At 43.5% G+C, this 19,784-nt stretch overlaps 2 protein-coding genes across 2 annotated transcripts; one reads left to right on the top strand and one right to left on the bottom strand.

The window, feature by feature from the left end:
- Positions 1-5,780: 5,780 nt before the first annotated feature.
- Positions 5,781-12,572, bottom strand: LOC143497840 (dorsal-ventral patterning tolloid-like protein 1). Its single transcript, XM_076993424.1, has 6 exons — positions 12,546-12,572; positions 12,378-12,405; positions 10,431-10,558; positions 9,189-9,402; positions 7,540-7,790; positions 5,781-7,230 (listed from the first exon to the last, which is right to left on the bottom strand). The coding sequence occupies exons 1-6, from the start codon at positions 12,570-12,572 to the stop codon at positions 7,096-7,098; spliced, it is 783 nt and encodes a 260-aa protein (XP_076849539.1). The 3' UTR covers positions 5,781-7,095.
- Positions 12,573-13,973: 1,401 nt separating this feature from the next.
- On the top strand, positions 13,974-16,971 carry LOC143497839 (dynein axonemal assembly factor 9-like). Its single transcript, XM_076993422.1, has 10 exons — positions 13,974-13,983; positions 14,084-14,198; positions 14,304-14,424; positions 15,605-15,693; positions 15,830-15,964; positions 16,067-16,192; positions 16,326-16,363; positions 16,440-16,575; positions 16,684-16,770; positions 16,857-16,971. Exons 1-10 carry the CDS (start codon positions 13,974-13,976, stop codon positions 16,969-16,971), a joined length of 972 nt encoding a protein of 323 aa, XP_076849537.1.
- The last annotated feature ends 2,813 nt before the right edge of the window (positions 16,972-19,784 follow it).

Here is a 19,784-nt window from a genome sequence, read left to right as displayed (position 1 = left end):
GTCCATCACATGCACCAGCACCAGAGAGGTCATAGTGAGCCAGGTGTCTCGGTGTGTGTGTGCAACACACGTCCATGTTGAAGTATGTATGTAACATACGAGGTGCATGTGTAACATACGAGCTGTGTTGGTAACATGGACACCTTGAGTGTTGTAACACCTCTTTGGTCAAGTTCTAACTAATCTCTCAAGATTCACGATGAGGTCCAAAACACTGATGAAATAAGAATAGTGTCTCCTAGTCCTCACGGTTGGCGTCTGCATCATTGCTCTTGTCTGTCTTGGATCATGAGGAGAGGATCATGGGTATTGGCCTTTACAGAACACAACACTGGTCTCTCTGGACTCAACCTGCTTTTGCTTGTAGCCACTTACTTGATAAGAGACACACAGAAGTTTATATTAAAGAGTATTAAAGAGTATTAAAGAGTATCCATAATCTGCACCCACTATCAGTACGTTTGGAAACTGGTCAGACAGTAAACAAACACCATTAAACAAAGATCCACAAAGGCTTGCAAACATCTGAGAGCACATGGCACAACCCTGAACGTGTCTTAGACTTACATTTGCGTTACATTTACATCATACCTAATTTACATTTAAATTTACATTTACAACATTTAGCAGATGCTCCTGCACCGCGGGAGCCTGGGATACACGTGTTGGTAGATGATGGTAGATCCTTACACTACAGGTACAGGACAGTTCTGTTTGCTTTCACATAGTAGAGGCAACAAGCAATAGAGAATATATTAGAATATGCTAATTTATGGTAACTATAAGTTCTGTGTACATCAGGCATCAGTACCTGGTTATAAGTCCAACATGGGTTGCATCATCTTGCTTCAGTGCAGAGTATGTCAGAGTACATATTGGCTTGCATGATAACTGTTACCATATGTAGAGCGTACAACATGTGACAGCAGCATCTATAACTATACTTTGATCTGTACAGGTTTGATTCAAACATTGTCTCAGTGGACAGGCTATAATCTTCTGTGTTTTAACTCCTGTTAAGTTTTATTATTCTGCAACCCTTTTTACGCCAAACACAGAACAGGCACACCTGCCTTCAGTGGGTGTTTTATTTTGTCACACTGTAAACTTCAAATTCCAGAGGATTGAAACATCTAGTTTCCTCAAACGCAATTTAATTTTAGCACGCTATAATGGAATTAAACATACCTGGCTTCAGTAAATGCTATTTCTTTTTGTCATGCAACTTCAACTTCAACTTTCCCTTATAAAACTTCTGTTGACCACTTCTGGTGAGTTTAATAATCTGCTTATGTGGAGGTTTATTTATTTATTTGAGAAACTACTTGTGTGCGAATTTAAATATGCCACAACAACACCTCCTCCAACAACACAACACCTCCCTCCATTAAAAAGCAACACAGACCCAATCACTTCAGCACCATGGACAGGGACCAGATATAAACTATATGTTGTATTCAATTATGCCTCTACACTGCTCTCCATTATAAAGCAATACAGAAGCACCACAGACAGGTAGAAAGTATAAACAAACACTCTTGTAGTCATGAAACATTGAACTCAGAACTACTGATGCTTGAGTAACAAACATGTTTCTAGCAATTAAAATAAATCTAAATGTCTAAGTCATCAGATCGATTACAAGCAAATGTAGTCACCAATTAGCTGGTTGTTGAAATATGTATTGTTTGAGAATCAAGATGTCTTTGTACTATGTGTAAGTGTGTATTTGTGCTCTGTAACAGTACACACAGGAACCCAGTATTTACAGGTCAGTTTACTAACCTCTTGGCTTAGATATCTCCATAACTATCTGACATCTTACCATGGCTGGCCGTCCTTCATCTAAACCTGAACCCCAGTACTGATCCTGCCGTTTGAAAAAACCCGAATGGTGGATGTGGGAGTGGCCACTCAGTTTTCACAGTTTGCTCATGTTACTTTCATCACTGGGACATTTATATTTCCTTTGTACATCAGAACCATGTATCCGTTTGATCTGTCCAATATACGTTTAGCAGCAATGGCCAGTAGTTTTTTGTATTTTTGGAGGCACTGCTTGGAGAGGCGTTTTCATCTTTGAGGAACTGCATTCAGACGAGGCTGCAATCACACGCCAATGCTCTTCAAGAACCAAAGTTATACGTGAGTACAGCTGTAGTGAATCCCAGTTTCTGGACACATTTGGAAAGTGTCATTTATTCAGCTGTTTAGTAACGTTTAAAGTAAAAATCTTTTTGTTCGCGTAGTAAAGAACAACTGAGGAATAATCAGCTGTGGCTGCTAATAGTCCTCTCAGTTGAATTTTCCATGTTCAATTAGTGCACTAGTTTGATGCACTATGTACACATTCATAAAAGTTTGCCCAGTATTACGTTGCGTATTATTCAACGTGTGGTGGAAAGCAGCAAAGGTGTAGAGCTGGAATTAGAAAAACTGGGAATACTGGCAATAAAGAGAAATACATATTTGACCTGACATTAGTTTAATCACCAATATAGTGAAAAGTATTTTATATCAGGCAACTATAGACAGTGGAGAAAATATTTAGTATTTCATGACTGAATACGGAGAGACAAGTTGGCACATAAAGAAAAACCCACACCAGAAACAGTTCCAGAGTGATGAGTCCCTACACGTGCACACACACACACACACACACACACACACACACACACACACACACACACACAGGACTGCTCAGCATCAGACATCAGACTCACAGTGTTCTGCTGCAAACTGTAACTATGAAAATATTGAGTATGAAATATACAATCACTGATGTTTGTGTGCGTGTGTGTGTGTGTGTGTGTGCGCGTGTGTGTGTGTGTGTGTATGTGTGTGTGTATGTGTGTGTGTGTAAACTTGGAGAAAGGGGGACAACTTCAGGTCAGCGTTATTTTTTGTTTGTTTGTTTTTGTTTACACTGAACGTTCAAATTCATGAAACTCAATATAAAATAAAATACATTAATAATTCAAGGAAAAAACGAACAACAACCAACATTATTTACATAAGCCTCCTCGTGTGCAAGAATATCTGTTTGGTTGTAAGGCAATGGTTGTTCCTACACTCTCTCACACGCTCGCAACTCCATTGGGGGGCCGTTTCCACGCGCTGTCGAGCAGCACTGCCTCATGGGATCTGTAGTTCCGAGTAGCACCGTTAAGGTTTCCCTCCTGCAGCGACTGCCTTGCCGGGAAGCGTCAGGGCTGGTCGGAGCAAACGCTCCTCCCCCACCCCTTGGAGAGCCAGCCCACTTTCCTGAGTGGGCGGGGCTTCATCGCACTCAAATAACACTCAAACGCAGTTCGCTGAAACACAGGTCAGCTTGTGTCGTCTGTAAAACATGGGACAAAGTCTGCAGAACGGCCCTTGGCTGGAGAGCATGAATGAATAAGCAGATACACATCCTCTTCTTTTGGGTTAAGTGCATATTAAGCGCACAGAATTATGGGGGTTGTAGTGAGGGGCTGTGGCCTCTGTAACATATACTTTACGCACAGATTCTCTTCCTGTTTACAGCCTCTTTTGTCTTGTTTTAAAGCATTTGCTAAGTATGTTGAGCCAAACTAATGTCACCCACCCACACAAACAAAACAATGAGAGTGATTCAGTGGATACACATTACTCGTGGTCTTTGTTAAGTAGAATATGTTAAGACGTGAGTCCATCTCTGTTCTGATCGGGAGTCAGGGCCGGCGCTAGGGGGGGGGGCAGAGGGGGGCAGAGGGGGGCATTGCCCCCCCAAATTGTGTCTTTGCCCCCCCAAGCACAATGCAAGCAACAGCAAAAATGCATTTTGCTTTACAGCGTGAAGATATTTCCTTGCTTATTCCTGATTGGCTCTTTGAGTCATATAAAAATCGGCAGACCGCCCCAAACGGTTCAGTTCGGCAGTATATGTTCTGTTAGTGTGAGTGAAAGACAGGTATATTGGTAAACACTCTTCTGAGTTTAAACTGACTTCCACATGGTAATATTTGCTTAACTGTGGTTTTTCGTTGCTTTATTGTTACTCACCTCTTACATAGGTGTTGCTTAAATTATTTTATTAGCCATTAGCGGTTAGGCTAACTTGGTTCTCCTAAACCTGCGCGAACATTTACCTGACAAATTTTAATGTTGCTTTTTCAGATTTGAAAAGTGCTGGAATTTAGGCTAAAGTACTTGAAAATGTTGAAATTGTAACTACTTTGTTTCACAACAAATATCTGTCTGAATGAGCAGTTCTCTTGTCTTAGGTTAACAAATACGAGCCTCTTGTAATTCCAGGACGAAACATGAGAGAACGTGAAGACGTTAAGATTGGGCGTTTTGAAAGTGTGATTAAAAAAGCGAATTATTTTGAGTATATGTATAAATATTTAACTTAATTAAGTTTAACGTGCTGAGAAATATTGAACTGGACCTTTAAAGTGAGTATGAACCCGGCAAACATGACATTGTTCATTGCGCTGAGGCGCGGCACGCGCGAAGTTACAAAATTCGAGAGGTGCACGACACCGCGCGAGGCTGCTCTTTCCCCCGTGCAAGCCGTCGCGGCTCATGGTTTAAACCACATATGTCAAAGTCAAAGCCCGCGAGCCAGATCCGGCCCGCGAATTGATTATCTATGGCCCCCTGGATGATATTGAATTACTATTAGAACCGGCCCGCAGGCCACAGCCGCCCGATGGTGTTTTGTACGCACAAACACTACATTCCCCACAATGCAACGGTAGCCCGCGAAGTCACTGCAGCGCGAAGCGTCGCGAGGGTCCGCGCGGCGAAAATGACGTAATCGCAGTGGCTCCGCCAGCGCAATGAACAAAGTCACGTCTGCAGGGTTCATACACCTTTATAAGGTGGAATTCAAGCACTTGTACGTCACTTTAAAGGTCCATTTCAATATTTTCCAGCACGTTAAACTTAAATATGTTAAATATTTATACATATACTCGAAATGATTCGAAATAATTCGCTTTTTATTCACATTATTTAATGGTTGTTTATTTTCCCCAATCTTAACGTCTTCACGTTCTCTCATGTTTCGTCCTGGAATTACAAGAGGCTCGTATTTGTTAACCTAAGACAAGAGAACTGCTCATTCAGACAGATATTTGTTGTGAAACAAAGTAGTTACAATTTCAACATTTTCAAGTACTTTAGCCTAAATTGCAGCACTTTTCAAACCTGAAACATACTGAAACACAAAGCAGCATTAAAATTCGTCAGGTAAGTGTTCATTCCCCTGTTTTGAGGGGTGTTTCTTTTATACTACCACATATAGTTTCGGACAACACTGCAAAGCGGAAAGTAAAGCCTCCACCGCTCGCGGAGGTTCGCGCGAGGTGCGCGCGGAGTCGAGCGCTATGGTCACTCAACCAGGCTTTAGCGCCCTTCGTTGAAATGTTCCAAAAGCACCGCTTGCAAAAGGGGCTTGTTCATGTCCTTCGGTTTTCCATCTGTATCTGCTTCGAATCCAACAGCACTGCGTTTGCTTTAGCTGCCATATTAGCATTACAAACTGTCCTGTGCATTACGGCAGCTTGGGTGGGTCAAACGAAAGCGCATTTTATGTAAAAAGAATCGATACTTAAGGAAAACGAGTATTGTACCGTTTCAGAATGTTCAGTATCGATACATCGATTTTTTTGACAACACTACTCCCTTTTATAACAGAATTTGTATTCTTTTGTTTTCTTTATATTTTAATTTCCCAGTAATATAAATATTCTCACTCATTCCTATTTCCATGTTTGAATATTCTCAGTCTGTGTATAGGTACATTTGTCAGCCTTTCAAGAAATAGAGTTGTTCTATTAGTAATGGCAGTATTGAAATGAAATACAATTAGATAATCTTTGTTCTCCATTTACATAATCAACATGTATTTTTTAATCATTGTGTTTTAAGTTCGAAAATGTGCATTTTTATTTCTTTACCTAATACATCACTTTAAGCCAGTATCAATAGTCATCATTCATGCACAAATCAAGCCTTGAATATATTTCTGGCTTCATAAACATGACTATCAACATGCCCCCTCATTATGTTTTACTGCCCCCCCAAGCAAAGCAGTCCAGAACCGGGGCTGTCGGGAGTACAAACCCATGTTCATGCTTGTTCCAAAACACACAGACGAACCACACTTGCGGTTAAAGTCTTCCCATCGAAAGTGAAAGGACACTGTAGATTTCGTATGGGTATAAGGGTCCTCGTTTTCCATCATCACACGGAGAGGAACGCACACATGTAAACACGCATGTAAACACGCATGTAAACATGTCACATCAGCAACACGAAAATGTTTTTTTTTTTTTCTTCATGTTTTATAGGAAACCCCCCCACACACAAACACCCAGACATATACTTAAATGAAAATGTGCACACCAGCACGCATGCAGCACACGCACGTATATAACACACTCACACGCACGTATATAACACACACACACGCACGTATATAACACACATGCACGCACACATACAACACGCACGCACGCAGTTTAGTTGAGCAGTGGCGATTGCTCTAAGACTGCAAGGGAAGCTCAGCTTCCCCTAAAATGTCAAAAAATAAGTGTCATTTTCATTGACTAAATATGCACTAAAACGCGCTCAACTTTTGTTCAGAATCAGCTTCTTATCGCTGGTAACGACGCGGCTTTCCTCTCACTCAGTCCCGCAGCTTCACAGCGCTTTAAACGGTGTGGACGCTGAGCCAGCCTCTTCCGTCGGTGGAGTTCGCCGAGTCATGCGCGTAAACGCGGGCGGGGAAACGTGTGCCTGCTGTCACAGGCGGGGAAACGTGCTGCTCATTTCAGGACCGGCAGCCCTTCTCCACGCAGCGTTGTGAGGACTCTCTCCATGTGAGGACGTTGTGGGTGTCTAAGCTGTGCTACGGAGGCGGGTGATGTGGGACACGTGATTGGAGGTTGGAGTCCGGTGGGTGGCGCTCTCATCATGGCCAGCCACGTGTGAGTGGAAGGAGGCGAGTCCAGTGCGGGGGCGGAGTCTCTGGGGGGTGTAGGAGGCGGGGCTTCTCGCGTGGACGTGGCTTGGCTCCGGCGTTCCGTCGAGCGGGCGGTTGGGATGCAGCGAGTCCCGGGAACGCTACTTACGCACGTGCAGCGTCTCCTGGAACTTGGTGCTGGTGTAGCGAATGTGGAAGCCTTTCTTACTGATGGTGTCGTCACTATGGAAGCGGATCAAGACAGCGTCACCCGCTGAGTACAGCTCCTCCTGGGGCTGGAGAGAGAGAGAGAGAGAGAGAGAGAGAGAGAGAGAGAGAGAGAGAGAGAGAGAGAGAGAGAGAGAGAGAGATATATATATATATATATATATATATATATATATATATATATATATATATATATATATATATATATATATATATATATATATAAAGAAGCATATATATATAAGAAGCATCCAATTTACAAATGTTACAATGTTACAGTCCCGCATGGTCCCATAGTTCAAACTAGCACACATAAACGCCCATGCACACACACATACACACACACACACACACACACACAGGGCCTCAGTGTTTACCCCAGAGCCACAGAAGCGCCCGAGTCTGGGCACCTGGGTGTCGCGGCCGTCGTAGAGTTCGATGAAGTCGTAGCCACAGTCGGCCTCCTCCTCCACCTCGAAGGTGGTGAAGGTGAGCTCGATGCTGTAGCTGGCATCCGCCACCAGCAGCCACTCACACTCCGTGTGGCCCGGGTAGTTGGTGTCTCCAAACTGGGCGTGGGAGTACAGGTTCTTCTGCTTGGCCTCTGCTTTCAGCCTGCCTCCACACTCTATATACACACACACACACACACACACACACACACACACACACACACACACACACACACACACACAGACACACAGTTGTGCATTGTTAGCAATGAATCATGTAACTACTGGTTATTTACTAAAACCATATCAGTGATTCTTTTACTGCTTGGTTGTAGGCTTATCCCGATCCGATATTTGCAAAAATGCGTATCGGTATCGGATCGGCAGGCACTAGAAAATGCCAAACCAGACTCCATGTCCAGTTTTTTTTTTTTTGAAAGTCCGATCCGGGTTTCCAGCGCACTCATTTAGATAATCCATTCCAGATTTTGCTGTGTTTTCGCCAGTGAGAGTAAAATCCGGTCCGCATTTTCCAGCCCACCTTCAGCACACGAGCATAGCATCTCTCCAATTTAGCTCAGTTGCATCTCCTAACCATTAAGACGGCCATGTAAATTTGATGTTATCGGTAAAAATGTCAGTTGTGTGGGATTATTTTACCTTAAAGGACGACAAAGACGAAGAGGTAGAGTGCAACATATGCCACAGAAAAGTTGTGCGTGGTGGTAAAGCTGTAAGAACTTTTAATACAACCAATCTAAACAAGCATTTAGCGAAATACCACCATAAACAATATGAAGAGTTTCTAAAGAAAACCGAATACAAAAAGATCCTACACCGAATAAAAAAAGGTCCTACACAACTAACACTGGCAGAAAAGTTTGAGAACCGTGACAAACTGCCATTGAACAGTGCCAAAACCCAGGGAATAACAAGTCATTTACAATATTATTTGCACTGCTGATGCCATTTCTGTTGTTTATTATTTAGTCTATTTTGAGTTTATTAATTGCTAAATAAACAGGTCAGTTTCTCCTTACCAACCATTGTGTATTATTCAAACACCTAATTCAGCTGGCTACTTGTTATCAACAGTAAAACGTTTTTCAAAATGATTTTGACAACAAAGTAAGTTGGCTAAATAATTTTAATACATGCTCGAATAGGCCGGTATCGGCTGATATCGGTATCGGATCGGAAGTTCAAAAAGCTGGATCGGGACATCCCTACTTGGTTGTCCATTATTTCATTTACTATTTATTTGGTCAACACATACCTGGCAACTTTTCTTCAATATTATTCAAGCACAACACACTAATTCATTGAACGTTGGTTTATGATCATGCCAGGTTAGTTCCAAAGCAGACCTGAATGTACAGTAATGCACAAATCAGCCACTAGAGGGCACTGTATATACAGTTTGGCTTATATGGCTGTAAGGGGAGTAACACTTTTCAGGCTCTCTAACAAGAGGTGTTGAAAATACTGTAATGATACACCTAACTATTTAACACTGCTGTGGTCTGTCACTAAACTGGTCCGTTCCAGTCTGTGTCTGGATCTCCCCGGCTGACCTGTGGTGTGCGTGGCCTGGAAGCCCTTGCGCTGCACGGAGGCGTCGGAGGTGAAGCGCAGGTGCATGCTGTCGCCCGTGGAGACCAGCGGCTCGGGCACGCGGCTGCCACACAGACGGCTGAGGATGGGCGCGCGGTCCGAGTGGCCGTCGAACGCCTCCAGGTGGTCGTACGCACACTCCTGGTTTTGCTCGATCTCCAACTCGCTGAACACCTGTGTGGGCAGAGAGAGAGAGAGAGAGAGAGGGAGACAATGAAGGGAGGAAAAGAAAGAAAGAAAAGGCATTTGAACAAGTTTCTTTCTCTGTGAGTGTTAAAGAAACTACATAAAGGAACTGTGATGATATGAAACTCCCGATCCGTTCCTAAGTATTTCATTTCAGCTCTTCAGTCTGATCATCAATAGCATCTCTCTCTCCCTCCCTCTCTCTGTCCCCCTCCCTCTCTCTGTCCCCCCCCCCCTCTCTCTCTCTCTCTCTCTCTCTCTCTCTCTCTCTCTCTCTCTCTCTCCTTTCCCCTCTCCTCATCTCTGAGCACTGCCTGAACGATACACTTGCGTTACCAAACACTCACAAATGTCACCAAATGTTCAAGCATCCATCTATCTATCCATCTATCCATCTATCTATCTATCTATCTATCTAGGCACGGTGTGGGGCGGAACTGAACTTCTCCACAGGTGTGAAGCTTCCCAGGCTTGATAATGACTGTAAGTTCACTCTTGCGGAGCAGGACAGTAAAATTTATGCCCCGTCTGCGCCATCCTCTACAGCTCGACTCTTTACAGGTGCTTTTACTAGCATCCGCGAGTCTATAAATCTGAATCCTCCTTTAAAGGTTGGAAACATTGAGCCTGATTTCTCAGCAGGCATTGATTTAAATGCCCCTCTCCCGTGTGGCCCCGCTGATGGACCCAAGAGCTGCCTGCTCTCACATGCCTGCTCGATGTGATTTAAAAAGGCGAGAGGGTATTTCAGGAAGTGGGGGCGCCCGGGACAAACAGCTGCTCGCTCTACGTGGACACGGGTGTGATTTACTCAGAGTCATGGTATTAACGCGTGTGTGGAAACTATGTATGTGTGGGAACTATCTAATATCTGTGTGTGTGTGTGTTTGTGTGCATATGTGCCTGTGTAAGAGTGTTTGTCTGAAATGGGAGTTTGTTTCCCCTGAGAACAGAGCAGGTGTTGTCCAGGGGGCGTGGCCAGGTGCTCAGGGTGGGCGTGGCCCTAGAAGACTCACGAGTTTGACGCGGTGGCTGGGGGTGGCGCTGATGTCCCACGTACACTCCTTCCTGCTCGGGTACTTGTCGGGCCAGTTGGGGCTGCTGATGGTGCCGGCGGGGCTGTGGATCTTGTGCTCGCACTCCGCTGTGAAGGGGTCGAGTGAAGGGAGTAGGGAACGAGGGAGGGAGGGAAGGGAAGGATTTGGGACACATCAGTGGAATTAATCGTCCACCCACAAACCAAAGGAGCCTGCTGATTGGGTGAATTTAGCGGGTTAGTTCATTTGCGGGGTGACAGGGGAAACCTTAGCTGGGCGCTGGAAGCCACCGTGAGCCATGGCTTTGGGGGAGTGGTTAGGGGCGTGGCTTGGCTGCACTCCCAAGACCCTTCGCCTACACCTCGGCCCACAGCCGTCACCCGAGATGCACTTTTAATAAAGGGGACGATATTTGTGAGCCGCCTTCAATGGGACATGGGCCCCGTGGCGAGAGTCTGTGCTCGTCTGCGGCTCTGATGGGGAACCACGCGAGAAACCTGAGTGTCTCGCCCTGTGGGACGGGAGGGGGACAGAAAGACAAAAATGTCTCCACTGCACCACTCTGAAACCATGACTGAGGACGCACACTCAAAGGTCACTCCACCCTTCATTTAAAAAAGATATTTGTCAATTGTCAAATCACACATCTGTGTGTGTGTGTGCTGCGACTCAAAGGAACTGGGCCAGGCAAACATTTTCACTAAAGCCCTACAGACAGAGAGGAGCGTGCATTCAGGCATGCGCTAGTGCTGTGTGTGTGTGTGTGTGTGTGCATGGACCCACACACTGGGTAAGAGGATTCTTCCCTCTCAAATTCAGGTCAATGTCCATTACAGCACACAGGTGTCTGAGGTCAGCAATCTTAGCAAGACATCTAGAGACTATGACTCTCACACACACTGAAGGGTGAGGCTTCTGCACTAACTGAGCTCTGTGTGTGTGTGTGTGTGGGGGGGGGTGTTTATATATATGTATGTAGGTCATGTGTGCATGCAGGTCTGAGTGTGCGTGTGTGTTCTGTTTCGTCTGTTATGTCAAACTCCATTAAAGTGACGTGTGGTGTATCAACCTACTAGCATCTGTCTCCCTCTCTCTCTCTCACTGTCTCTTTCTGTCTCCCTGTCGCACTCACTCACCCTGTCTCACCCTCCCTCTCTGTTCTACATTACACTTGACTCTCCTTCTCTAAATAATCTACGGAAAGTGAGTTTCCAACAAAAACCCTCATTAGGGAACAAGACTTATTTTAGCTCGGGCTCCTCGTGCCCTGCTCACAGTGACAGCTGTACGACGTTAGTGCAGCTGTCGTTGCTGGGGGAACGCGGCCGACCGAAGGTGTGCAGTGTGTACGGAGCGTACAGTTGGAACTTTATGCTTGGTCAGGGTCTAATTAGCATTACTATACAAACACCTTGGTAAGGTATAGAGAGAGTGACTCAGTCACTTTGTTCCTGAGTACAAAGTCGGGCCACACATCCCTTGGTACAACAAAGCTATTTGAGGTTTGTAAAACACACACTGATCACGGCACACACACCAAGAAAAACAGGAGAAGCACTGGATCTGTGGAGATTCATGAAAGAACAGATGTTTAAAATCAGAGCCAGTTAACTACGCTTGAAGAGGCACTGGGGTTTCTGTGTGAGTATATGTGCATGTGACCAGTGTGTGTGTGTTCCAGGCAGTGTTAATTTCGTTGACGAATAATTTTCGTCATAGTTTGTCAACAAACCTTTTTTCATGACGAAAACGAGACGATAACTAAAAAAAAAACTATGTGAAGGGATAAAAACGATGACGAAATTAATGGACATTTTCGTCAACGAATAAAAATGAGATGAAAATATTGGCCAGCGACGATATTCAATTAGATCTGATTTAATTTAGTGAAAGGTAGGGATAAGTACACGGAGAGGCGGGACAAACCGGGTAACCGTCCAATCAGCACTAACGTCTTCACATCGCACAGAACCCGGGAAGATCAAACGAGCCTGTGAACTGTGGTCACTCATGAAATTCAACAGTGGAGAAAGGGAGAAAGATGAGCGGCGATATATGGACACATCTCTCCTTTGACTTTGAGAAAAAGAATACGGTGTGTAATTCATGTGGGAGGATCATGTGGGCATGGTGAAACACAAACACAATGACTACAGACTAATCAGATAAGAATGCGACACATACTCAAGGAAACTCAAAACAACTAGATTTATATAAAAGCATACGAGAAAGATGAATATACACAAAGAACCACAACATACGACGATACGACGAGAGGCTATACAAAAGACACCGGAACTAAACACGAGACCTAGGCAGAACAAACAGAAACCATAATCAGACCCTCCAGAAAGTCGCGATGTTGCGATTTGCAACTTCAAGCAAACCCCGCGAATTCAGGGCGGTGTTGCAACTTCAGCCAATCACCGCAACTTTCCCGCAAATTTGACCAATCACTGATGTCGTCTTGATGTGACGTCGCCAAACTCCCGCCTTACTTCCTTATATACGTTCAAGAGGAGCAGACTGAAAGCAGCATGAGCGACGAAAATAACGGCAAAAATATCGGGAAAAGCAGTATCCCAGTACACTACATGAAAGCGGGGATAAACTGTTTTTTTTTGTTTTCAGTGTTTTATTGTTTCACAACGATGTGTTCATACATGTATTTCCAACAAGTTTAACATTTCTAGCACCAGCCCATCCACTCCAAGTGATTTTTCATAGTCTTTTAAGAGACGGAAAGTCCATTTCTGCCACCGAGCTGTTGCACTTCGAGGGATCATTTCAAGAAAGTGAGAGGCAGGGGCGAGGCTAGGGTATTTTTAGTGGTGCTAGAGCACCACCGTGAGGTTGCTCAGCACCCCCTGGCTCAACACATTTTTTAAATATTATATTATGCAAAAAAACTTGCTCTGCACCTGCGCAATACTTTGGTTCGACTGGCCAATCTGGCAACCCTGCTTCGAGGCTTGTGACCAGTCCACTTATCAACTATATCTCTTCTGATTGGTTGGCACATTCACGCGACTGCTTGCTGCTAGAATTGTCTACAGCTTGGCATTTTGTTCTGGTCGTAAGCTAGCTGTTCACATTCTACCTTTCTGGATCTGCAAGGCAGCCAGCACCTGAGCTGGGGTGAGAAGGTATGTTTCTTCACTGCAAAAAAAAATCTTAACAAGTAAAATTAAGTAATTTTAAGGCAATAAATCTTTTTTTCTCTGATAAGAATTTTTGACTTACTAGGCATTGCAAGTTTTAGGATTATTTTGCTTATTTTAAGTATAATGAACTTAATCGGTATTACTTAGAATTTTACCCTATTTTAAGTCATTTGAACTCAAAACAAGCACAAAAAAACTAACCGTTCAAGTTAATTAAAATTTTCAGTTTACATGCTAAAAACACAATGATTTGTACTTGATTTAAGATTGAATGTTGTAGGGGAAAACAACTCAAAGCAAAACTAATACGGCTCCAAAATTTATAAATGTACTAGTTCGTCTCAATTGGAGAGAAAAAATGTGCCTCTGTGAGCACTGGGGGCTGGGCACCCCTAAAGACCAGATCCTAAAATCGCCCCTGGTGAGAGGAATCATTGTGCATTCTCTGTCCCAACACCTGTGTGCCAGGGGGCGGGGCCAGGCACTCCCGATTACTGAAGATTGATGAGATGTGTGATTCAACCAGAGCAAATCCCAGAGCCCGTCTGACCACCACTTATCCAGGCCTGCCAGACATGGACAGGTAGCACAGTGCTGCTCGCAGGACCACTCCCAGCTGCGGTTCCTCCATGTTGAGTTGGTGTTACCTCAGCTGTGTAGATGATGCTGTGTGTGTTCTCTTATTAAGATTCCTGAAGCACTTTGCTGTCAGCAGTAGCGTTTGTGAGGAATCTGTTTGCAGTGACCACCTAGCAGCTCTTTTCCCAAACATACACCCCAAACCAGTTCCTCCTGAACCACAGCAGCAGGTCAGTAAGCGTGTTTTTAGACTATGGGTATCCATATATAACAGGTTGTATGAGCATTATGTTTATGGTGTGTGCGCTATTCACAAACACATACTCAGATAGGCTGCATTATTGCAATTCAATAATATGCAAAGCATATCCTTTTCTTCAGCACTGCTATCAATAACAATAGCGAAATACTCTTTGCAACAGTTGACAAAGTAACAAATTTGCAAATGCAAAAGACCCTGAATTCAACTGATCAACATAATGAGTTTGCATTCTGTTTTTAGTGCTAGAATTCTTGATATCAGGCAAGCCATTACTAAGTCTTTTTCCACCAATGACCTGTGACCTCTCCGTCACCACATAAAGTTATGAAAATGTCCTGGTTTAATGCTATTAGTCATGAAATTGTAATTGATGTAATGAGGTATCTTAAGTGTACTTGCAACCTTACAGACCCATTGGGAGAATCATGGAGAAAATAGTTTCCAAGCAAATTACTTAAATTATTTAATTACTTAAATATTTCTCTAGACAAATTTCAGGAATTTAGCCTACTGATGGTTCTGCGGTCACTCTAAGGTAATTACACAGTTGCAATGCTAATCAGTTAATAAATTAACATTTTATCAGAAGAACATCAACAAGATCAGAGATCTCCTGACAAAACCAGATCTAGAGATCCATACTTTTATCTCTAGCAGGGTTGATTATTGTAATGGATTCCAAAAAAGACAATAAAACTGATTCAGGTGATTCAAAAATTATCTGCTCAATTACTCACTAGGATCAAAAGAACAGAACATTCTTAAGTCAGTATGCTGGCTAGCAGTAAATTACAGAGTCGACTAAGGTATTATTACTGGTCCTTTAATTATACGACCAGCATATTTATCTGATATGCTGCAGTGTTATGAGGTGGACAGGACTCTCAGATCATTAGGTACTAGTTAGTTAGTCCTGCCTAAGGTCAAAACTGAGCATGTGTACAGTGCTTGGCTATTATGCTGTTTTTAAATGGAACCAGTTGTCAGAGGATATTAGAGTCTCTGCACCTCTAACTTTAGGCAATACAGTACATTCCCCTTTTAATCTCAGAAGTGGCTTATACTTCTATCTGATGTAAAGCAATTTGCATTGCCATTGTGTATGAAAAGCCTTTTACAAATAAACTTGCCTTTCTGTGTTTATGTAGGTGATCCTTTACATCATTGCAGGCTTGCTGGGCAGCCATAAAGAGAGTCTGTGTGATTTCTTGGTGGAGGTGAATCAGGAGTGTGGCAAGTGAGTGAAATGAAATTCATAATCATGCTAACACACACTGCAGGTTCTTTCTGTGGGAGTCCATGTTTCCAGATTCGCTGGACATCATCTTTTTTTCCCGACCTTTTTTTAATACTGAGTGTTGATTGGTTGACAGATGGGAGGTGTACCACCCTTCCCAGGAATCAGAAGATCTGTGTATACCACACCTCCAGCAGTTCTTGAGCAATCTTGTGGTCAGACAGAACATGCCACATCTAAACACAACAAGAGTGTTAATACCCACGCCAGGGTAAGAAACACTGAGACACGCACACAAACACGGGACATAACTTCTTTATCTTGATAAAGATTAAGATGTGTGATTGTATGTAAATCTGTTTGTCTGATATAGGTACACTGATGTTTTGGATGTGGTGCAAGCTGTCGTGTCTCATCCAGACCCACGAGTTCAGAGCAACACGAGTGTAGGTGCTGTTACAGCCTGCGTGAATCCGCAAACCTCCTTCATGGAACACAGGTAAGACCTTTTACTCCCAAAATGCAGACACTAATAGCTCTGAAAGCACCATTTATCAGTCTCACTTTATTACAAGACGTCCTAAAGCGTTGTGAGCGAGCTTCTCTCAAATGAGTCCGCTTTGTTTTTCCAGGTTTCTCTTCCCCAAACTCCTGGAGCAGTGCAGTCATGGTAAGGCCCACGAGATTGCTGCATTGAAGTGTGCTTGTCTGTTTAGCGTTTGAGTTGACCTGTTCGTGGCGTGCAGGTGCAGTGAACAACGTGGTATTCACGGGGCTGACGGCAGAGCAGAAACACCCTCTGCTCAAACACATGCAGCAGCTGATCCGCTCAGCCAACCCCAGCGCTGCGTTGATCCTGGCCGAGAGAGGCGCCGTGTCCAGGTCAGCCAGCGTGGCTGTTCCGCTTGGCCAGCTCGTACTTCTTCCAGTGGCATCAACACGGCAGTGTTTCCTGCTGACGCGTGTTTGTCCATCGTGTTTGGGTCACAGGGCTGAAGATATGCGTCTGATTCTGAGTGACAGCGGTTTCTCCCAGCCTCAGATGATCCGAGCCCGATACCTGCTGTATCCTGGCTGGTGAGCCCCTCGCTCCCTCTTGCCGTTCCTGCGCGCGTTGTTGTTGTGTGATTGTTCGTGACATATCTATCAATGCTGTGCTGTAGGTGGGAAGGCAGGTTTGTGTCAGGCTGTGGATCAGTTTCTGTGTCACGACACTGTGTGCAGTTCAGCCGTCCGCTAGAGAGAATCTTATTCCTGCAACACTGCAAAGGTGAGTGAGTGAGGGTGAGATTGAGTGACACTGGGTGTGAGGCTTATATCAGTGTGTGCTGCAGTCATAACTGGAAGATGCTATGCGCGTGTGTGTGTGTGTGTGTGTGTGCGTGCATGTGCACACAAGTGAGAGTGTACATGTTGGGTTATGCGTGTATATTAGGGGTAAGTGTGAACAAGTTAGTGTGGATGTGAGCATCCATAGGTGTTTGTGTGAACAAATGTGTGTGTGCTGTAAAGGTGATTGAGTGTGTATGTGAGGGAGATTCTTCAGAAAAGTTCTTTCCTCCAGATTTGTAGAAACAAAATAAACCTGTAATCTGAACTGAATGTTAATTATGCGTTGGTGTAATGTAATGATATAACAAGCATAATGATGAAAGGTAACACTGCACTGTGGTGTAACACACAGCCCCCCCCCCCCCCCCCCCCCCCACCGCGAATTCAGGGCGGTGTTGCAACTTCAGCCAATCACCGCAACTTTCCCGCAAATTTGACCAATCACTGATGTCGTCTTGATGTGACGTCGACAAACTCCCGCCTTACTTCCGTATATACGTTCAAGAGGAGCAGACTGAAAGCAGCATGAGCGACGAAAATAACGGCAAAAAGATCGGGAAAAGCAGTATCCCGGTACACTACATGAAAGCGGGGATAAACTGTCTAGATCCGACCCGCGAATTGATTATCTATGCCCCCCTGGATGATATTTAATTACTATTAGAACCAGCCGCCCGATGGTGTTTTGCACGCACAAACACTACATTCCCCACAATGCAACGGTAGCCCGCGAAGTCACTGCAGCGCACACAAGCGGCGAGGGTCTGAGATAAAGTTTATAAGTTTAAACTTTAAACTGAGATAAAGTTTATTTATCTCTGATCCATATCTATGAGTTACTAGTTCGCTCTGGCGCCAACCACTGGCGATCGATCTCGATATAATACTTAATTTGTGTCCATTTTACAGGCCGCCCGGTAACAACTTACGTTCGCTAACCCCGCTCCCCCCCCCCCCGTCAACAATTAATGTTCGCCACCCCCTCCAGGTTCAAATTTCACTCCAAGCGATCTTGAAAAGTTGGCAACCCTGAATAAATAGGTAAATAGATAATTAAAATGGACTACTAAATAGAGGAAACCATACAACATTTACTCCCTATTGTAATGTACTCACAAAAAAGCAAAAACACACCGCAACTTCCATCGCAATTTTTTTGAAAAACACCCGCAACATCAAACATTTTAGCCCGCAACAATCACAAAAAAGGCCCGCGAAATCCTGGTGGGACTGCATAATACATACTATACACTCTAAACCAGAAAACACTGAACACATCGATAACTACACTGAAACACACCTTACACACTTAAACCTGAACAAAGCACACACGGCAAACATTAACAAGGAGAACGGATTCAAACATACAAACTGAAGTACATGCAAGACATAGAGCGAAACAAACAGAACAGAAGCACATGCAAAATCCAACCTTATACATACGACCTGAAGCAAAGACTCTCAACAATCAACATTGACCCACACTGAAGACCTGAAACACAAAGAATATATACCAACCCAAACGAACACAAACAAGCGACAGCTGAAACCAATGAGACAAAACGAGGTGGAACTGAACAGAAGCCAAAAAGACTAGAGGAAGGAGGAGCCAGGCTATACAGACAGGGAGGGGGCGGAGCCAGGCGTGACAGGTGCACTTTTTTCCAAAAGGATGAGATTGTTCTATCTTTAAATCTTCTATATATCAGGTTCTGTGGGATCCTGTGTACATTTTATTGTGAAAAGTGGAATCCTGTGGGCACTGTATTTTGAATAGTTGGATCCTGTGAGCGTTTTAAATAGTGGAATCCTGTGCGCATTTTGTTTTATTTTGAGATGTGGGATCCTGTGGTCATTTTATATTTTATTTTGAGTTGTGGCAACCTGTGGACATTTTATTGTGAGTAGTGGGATCCGGTGGGCACTGTATTTTGAATAGTTGGATCCTGTGAGCACTTACTTTTAAATTGTGGCATGCTATGAGCATTTTAAAATTTTTGATGTGGGATCCTGTGAGCATTTTATTGTGAGTAGTGGAATCCTGTTGCATTTTAGTTTGATTTGTGGCATCTTGTGGGCACTTAATTTTGTGTGCATTTTGATTTTGTTTTTTGAATAATTTGTAATTTAAATTTCTTTATTCTTATCATAGTGTTGTCCATTGGACAATAGGACTGAAAATTGTTTGCACTTTATGGTACAGGTTGTGACTGTCCTTGTACTGTGAGGAAGCTGATCTTTTTGCAAGTGTGGATGTGCACTTAAATACACTTTGAAATTGATTAAAACAACTTGTGCTGAATTTGGTTCATGATTCATTCATGCATTAAATAACTGAAAGTAACTAAGTAACTTTTACTCAAATTACATTTTAAATGAAGTAATTTTGTACTTTTACTCGAGTAAATTTTGAGATGGGTAATTTTACTTTTACTCTGAGTAGATTTTAGGCAAAGTAATGATACTTTTACTCAATTACAATTTTTCAGTACTCTTTCCACCTCTGGGGACGATGATATTGTGGAAAAATACGACAAATGAAACGACATCTGCGGTCTATGGCATTGTTGTTTTTACGGCACCCAGTTTTATATAGAATGTAATATGCATTGTTCATAAACTCCATATGCTTTTCAGGTAGAGCAGACCTACTGGTTATCAATGTTTTGTTATTGTTATGCTCAATAACTATAAGTTCAGGTCAACAAAGTTGTTTGGAAATTTGTTTTTGCATATATTGCACATACAAACAATAATAT

The sequence above is a fragment of the Brachyhypopomus gauderio genome, unplaced genomic scaffold (genome assembly GCF_052324685.1).
Source record: "Brachyhypopomus gauderio isolate BG-103 unplaced genomic scaffold, BGAUD_0.2 sc113, whole genome shotgun sequence".
In the NCBI taxonomy this organism is placed as follows: Eukaryota; Metazoa; Chordata; class Actinopteri; order Gymnotiformes; family Hypopomidae; genus Brachyhypopomus; species Brachyhypopomus gauderio.
Note: the sequence above shows the minus strand (reverse complement) of the source record. Positions and strands in the feature narration are given on the sequence as shown.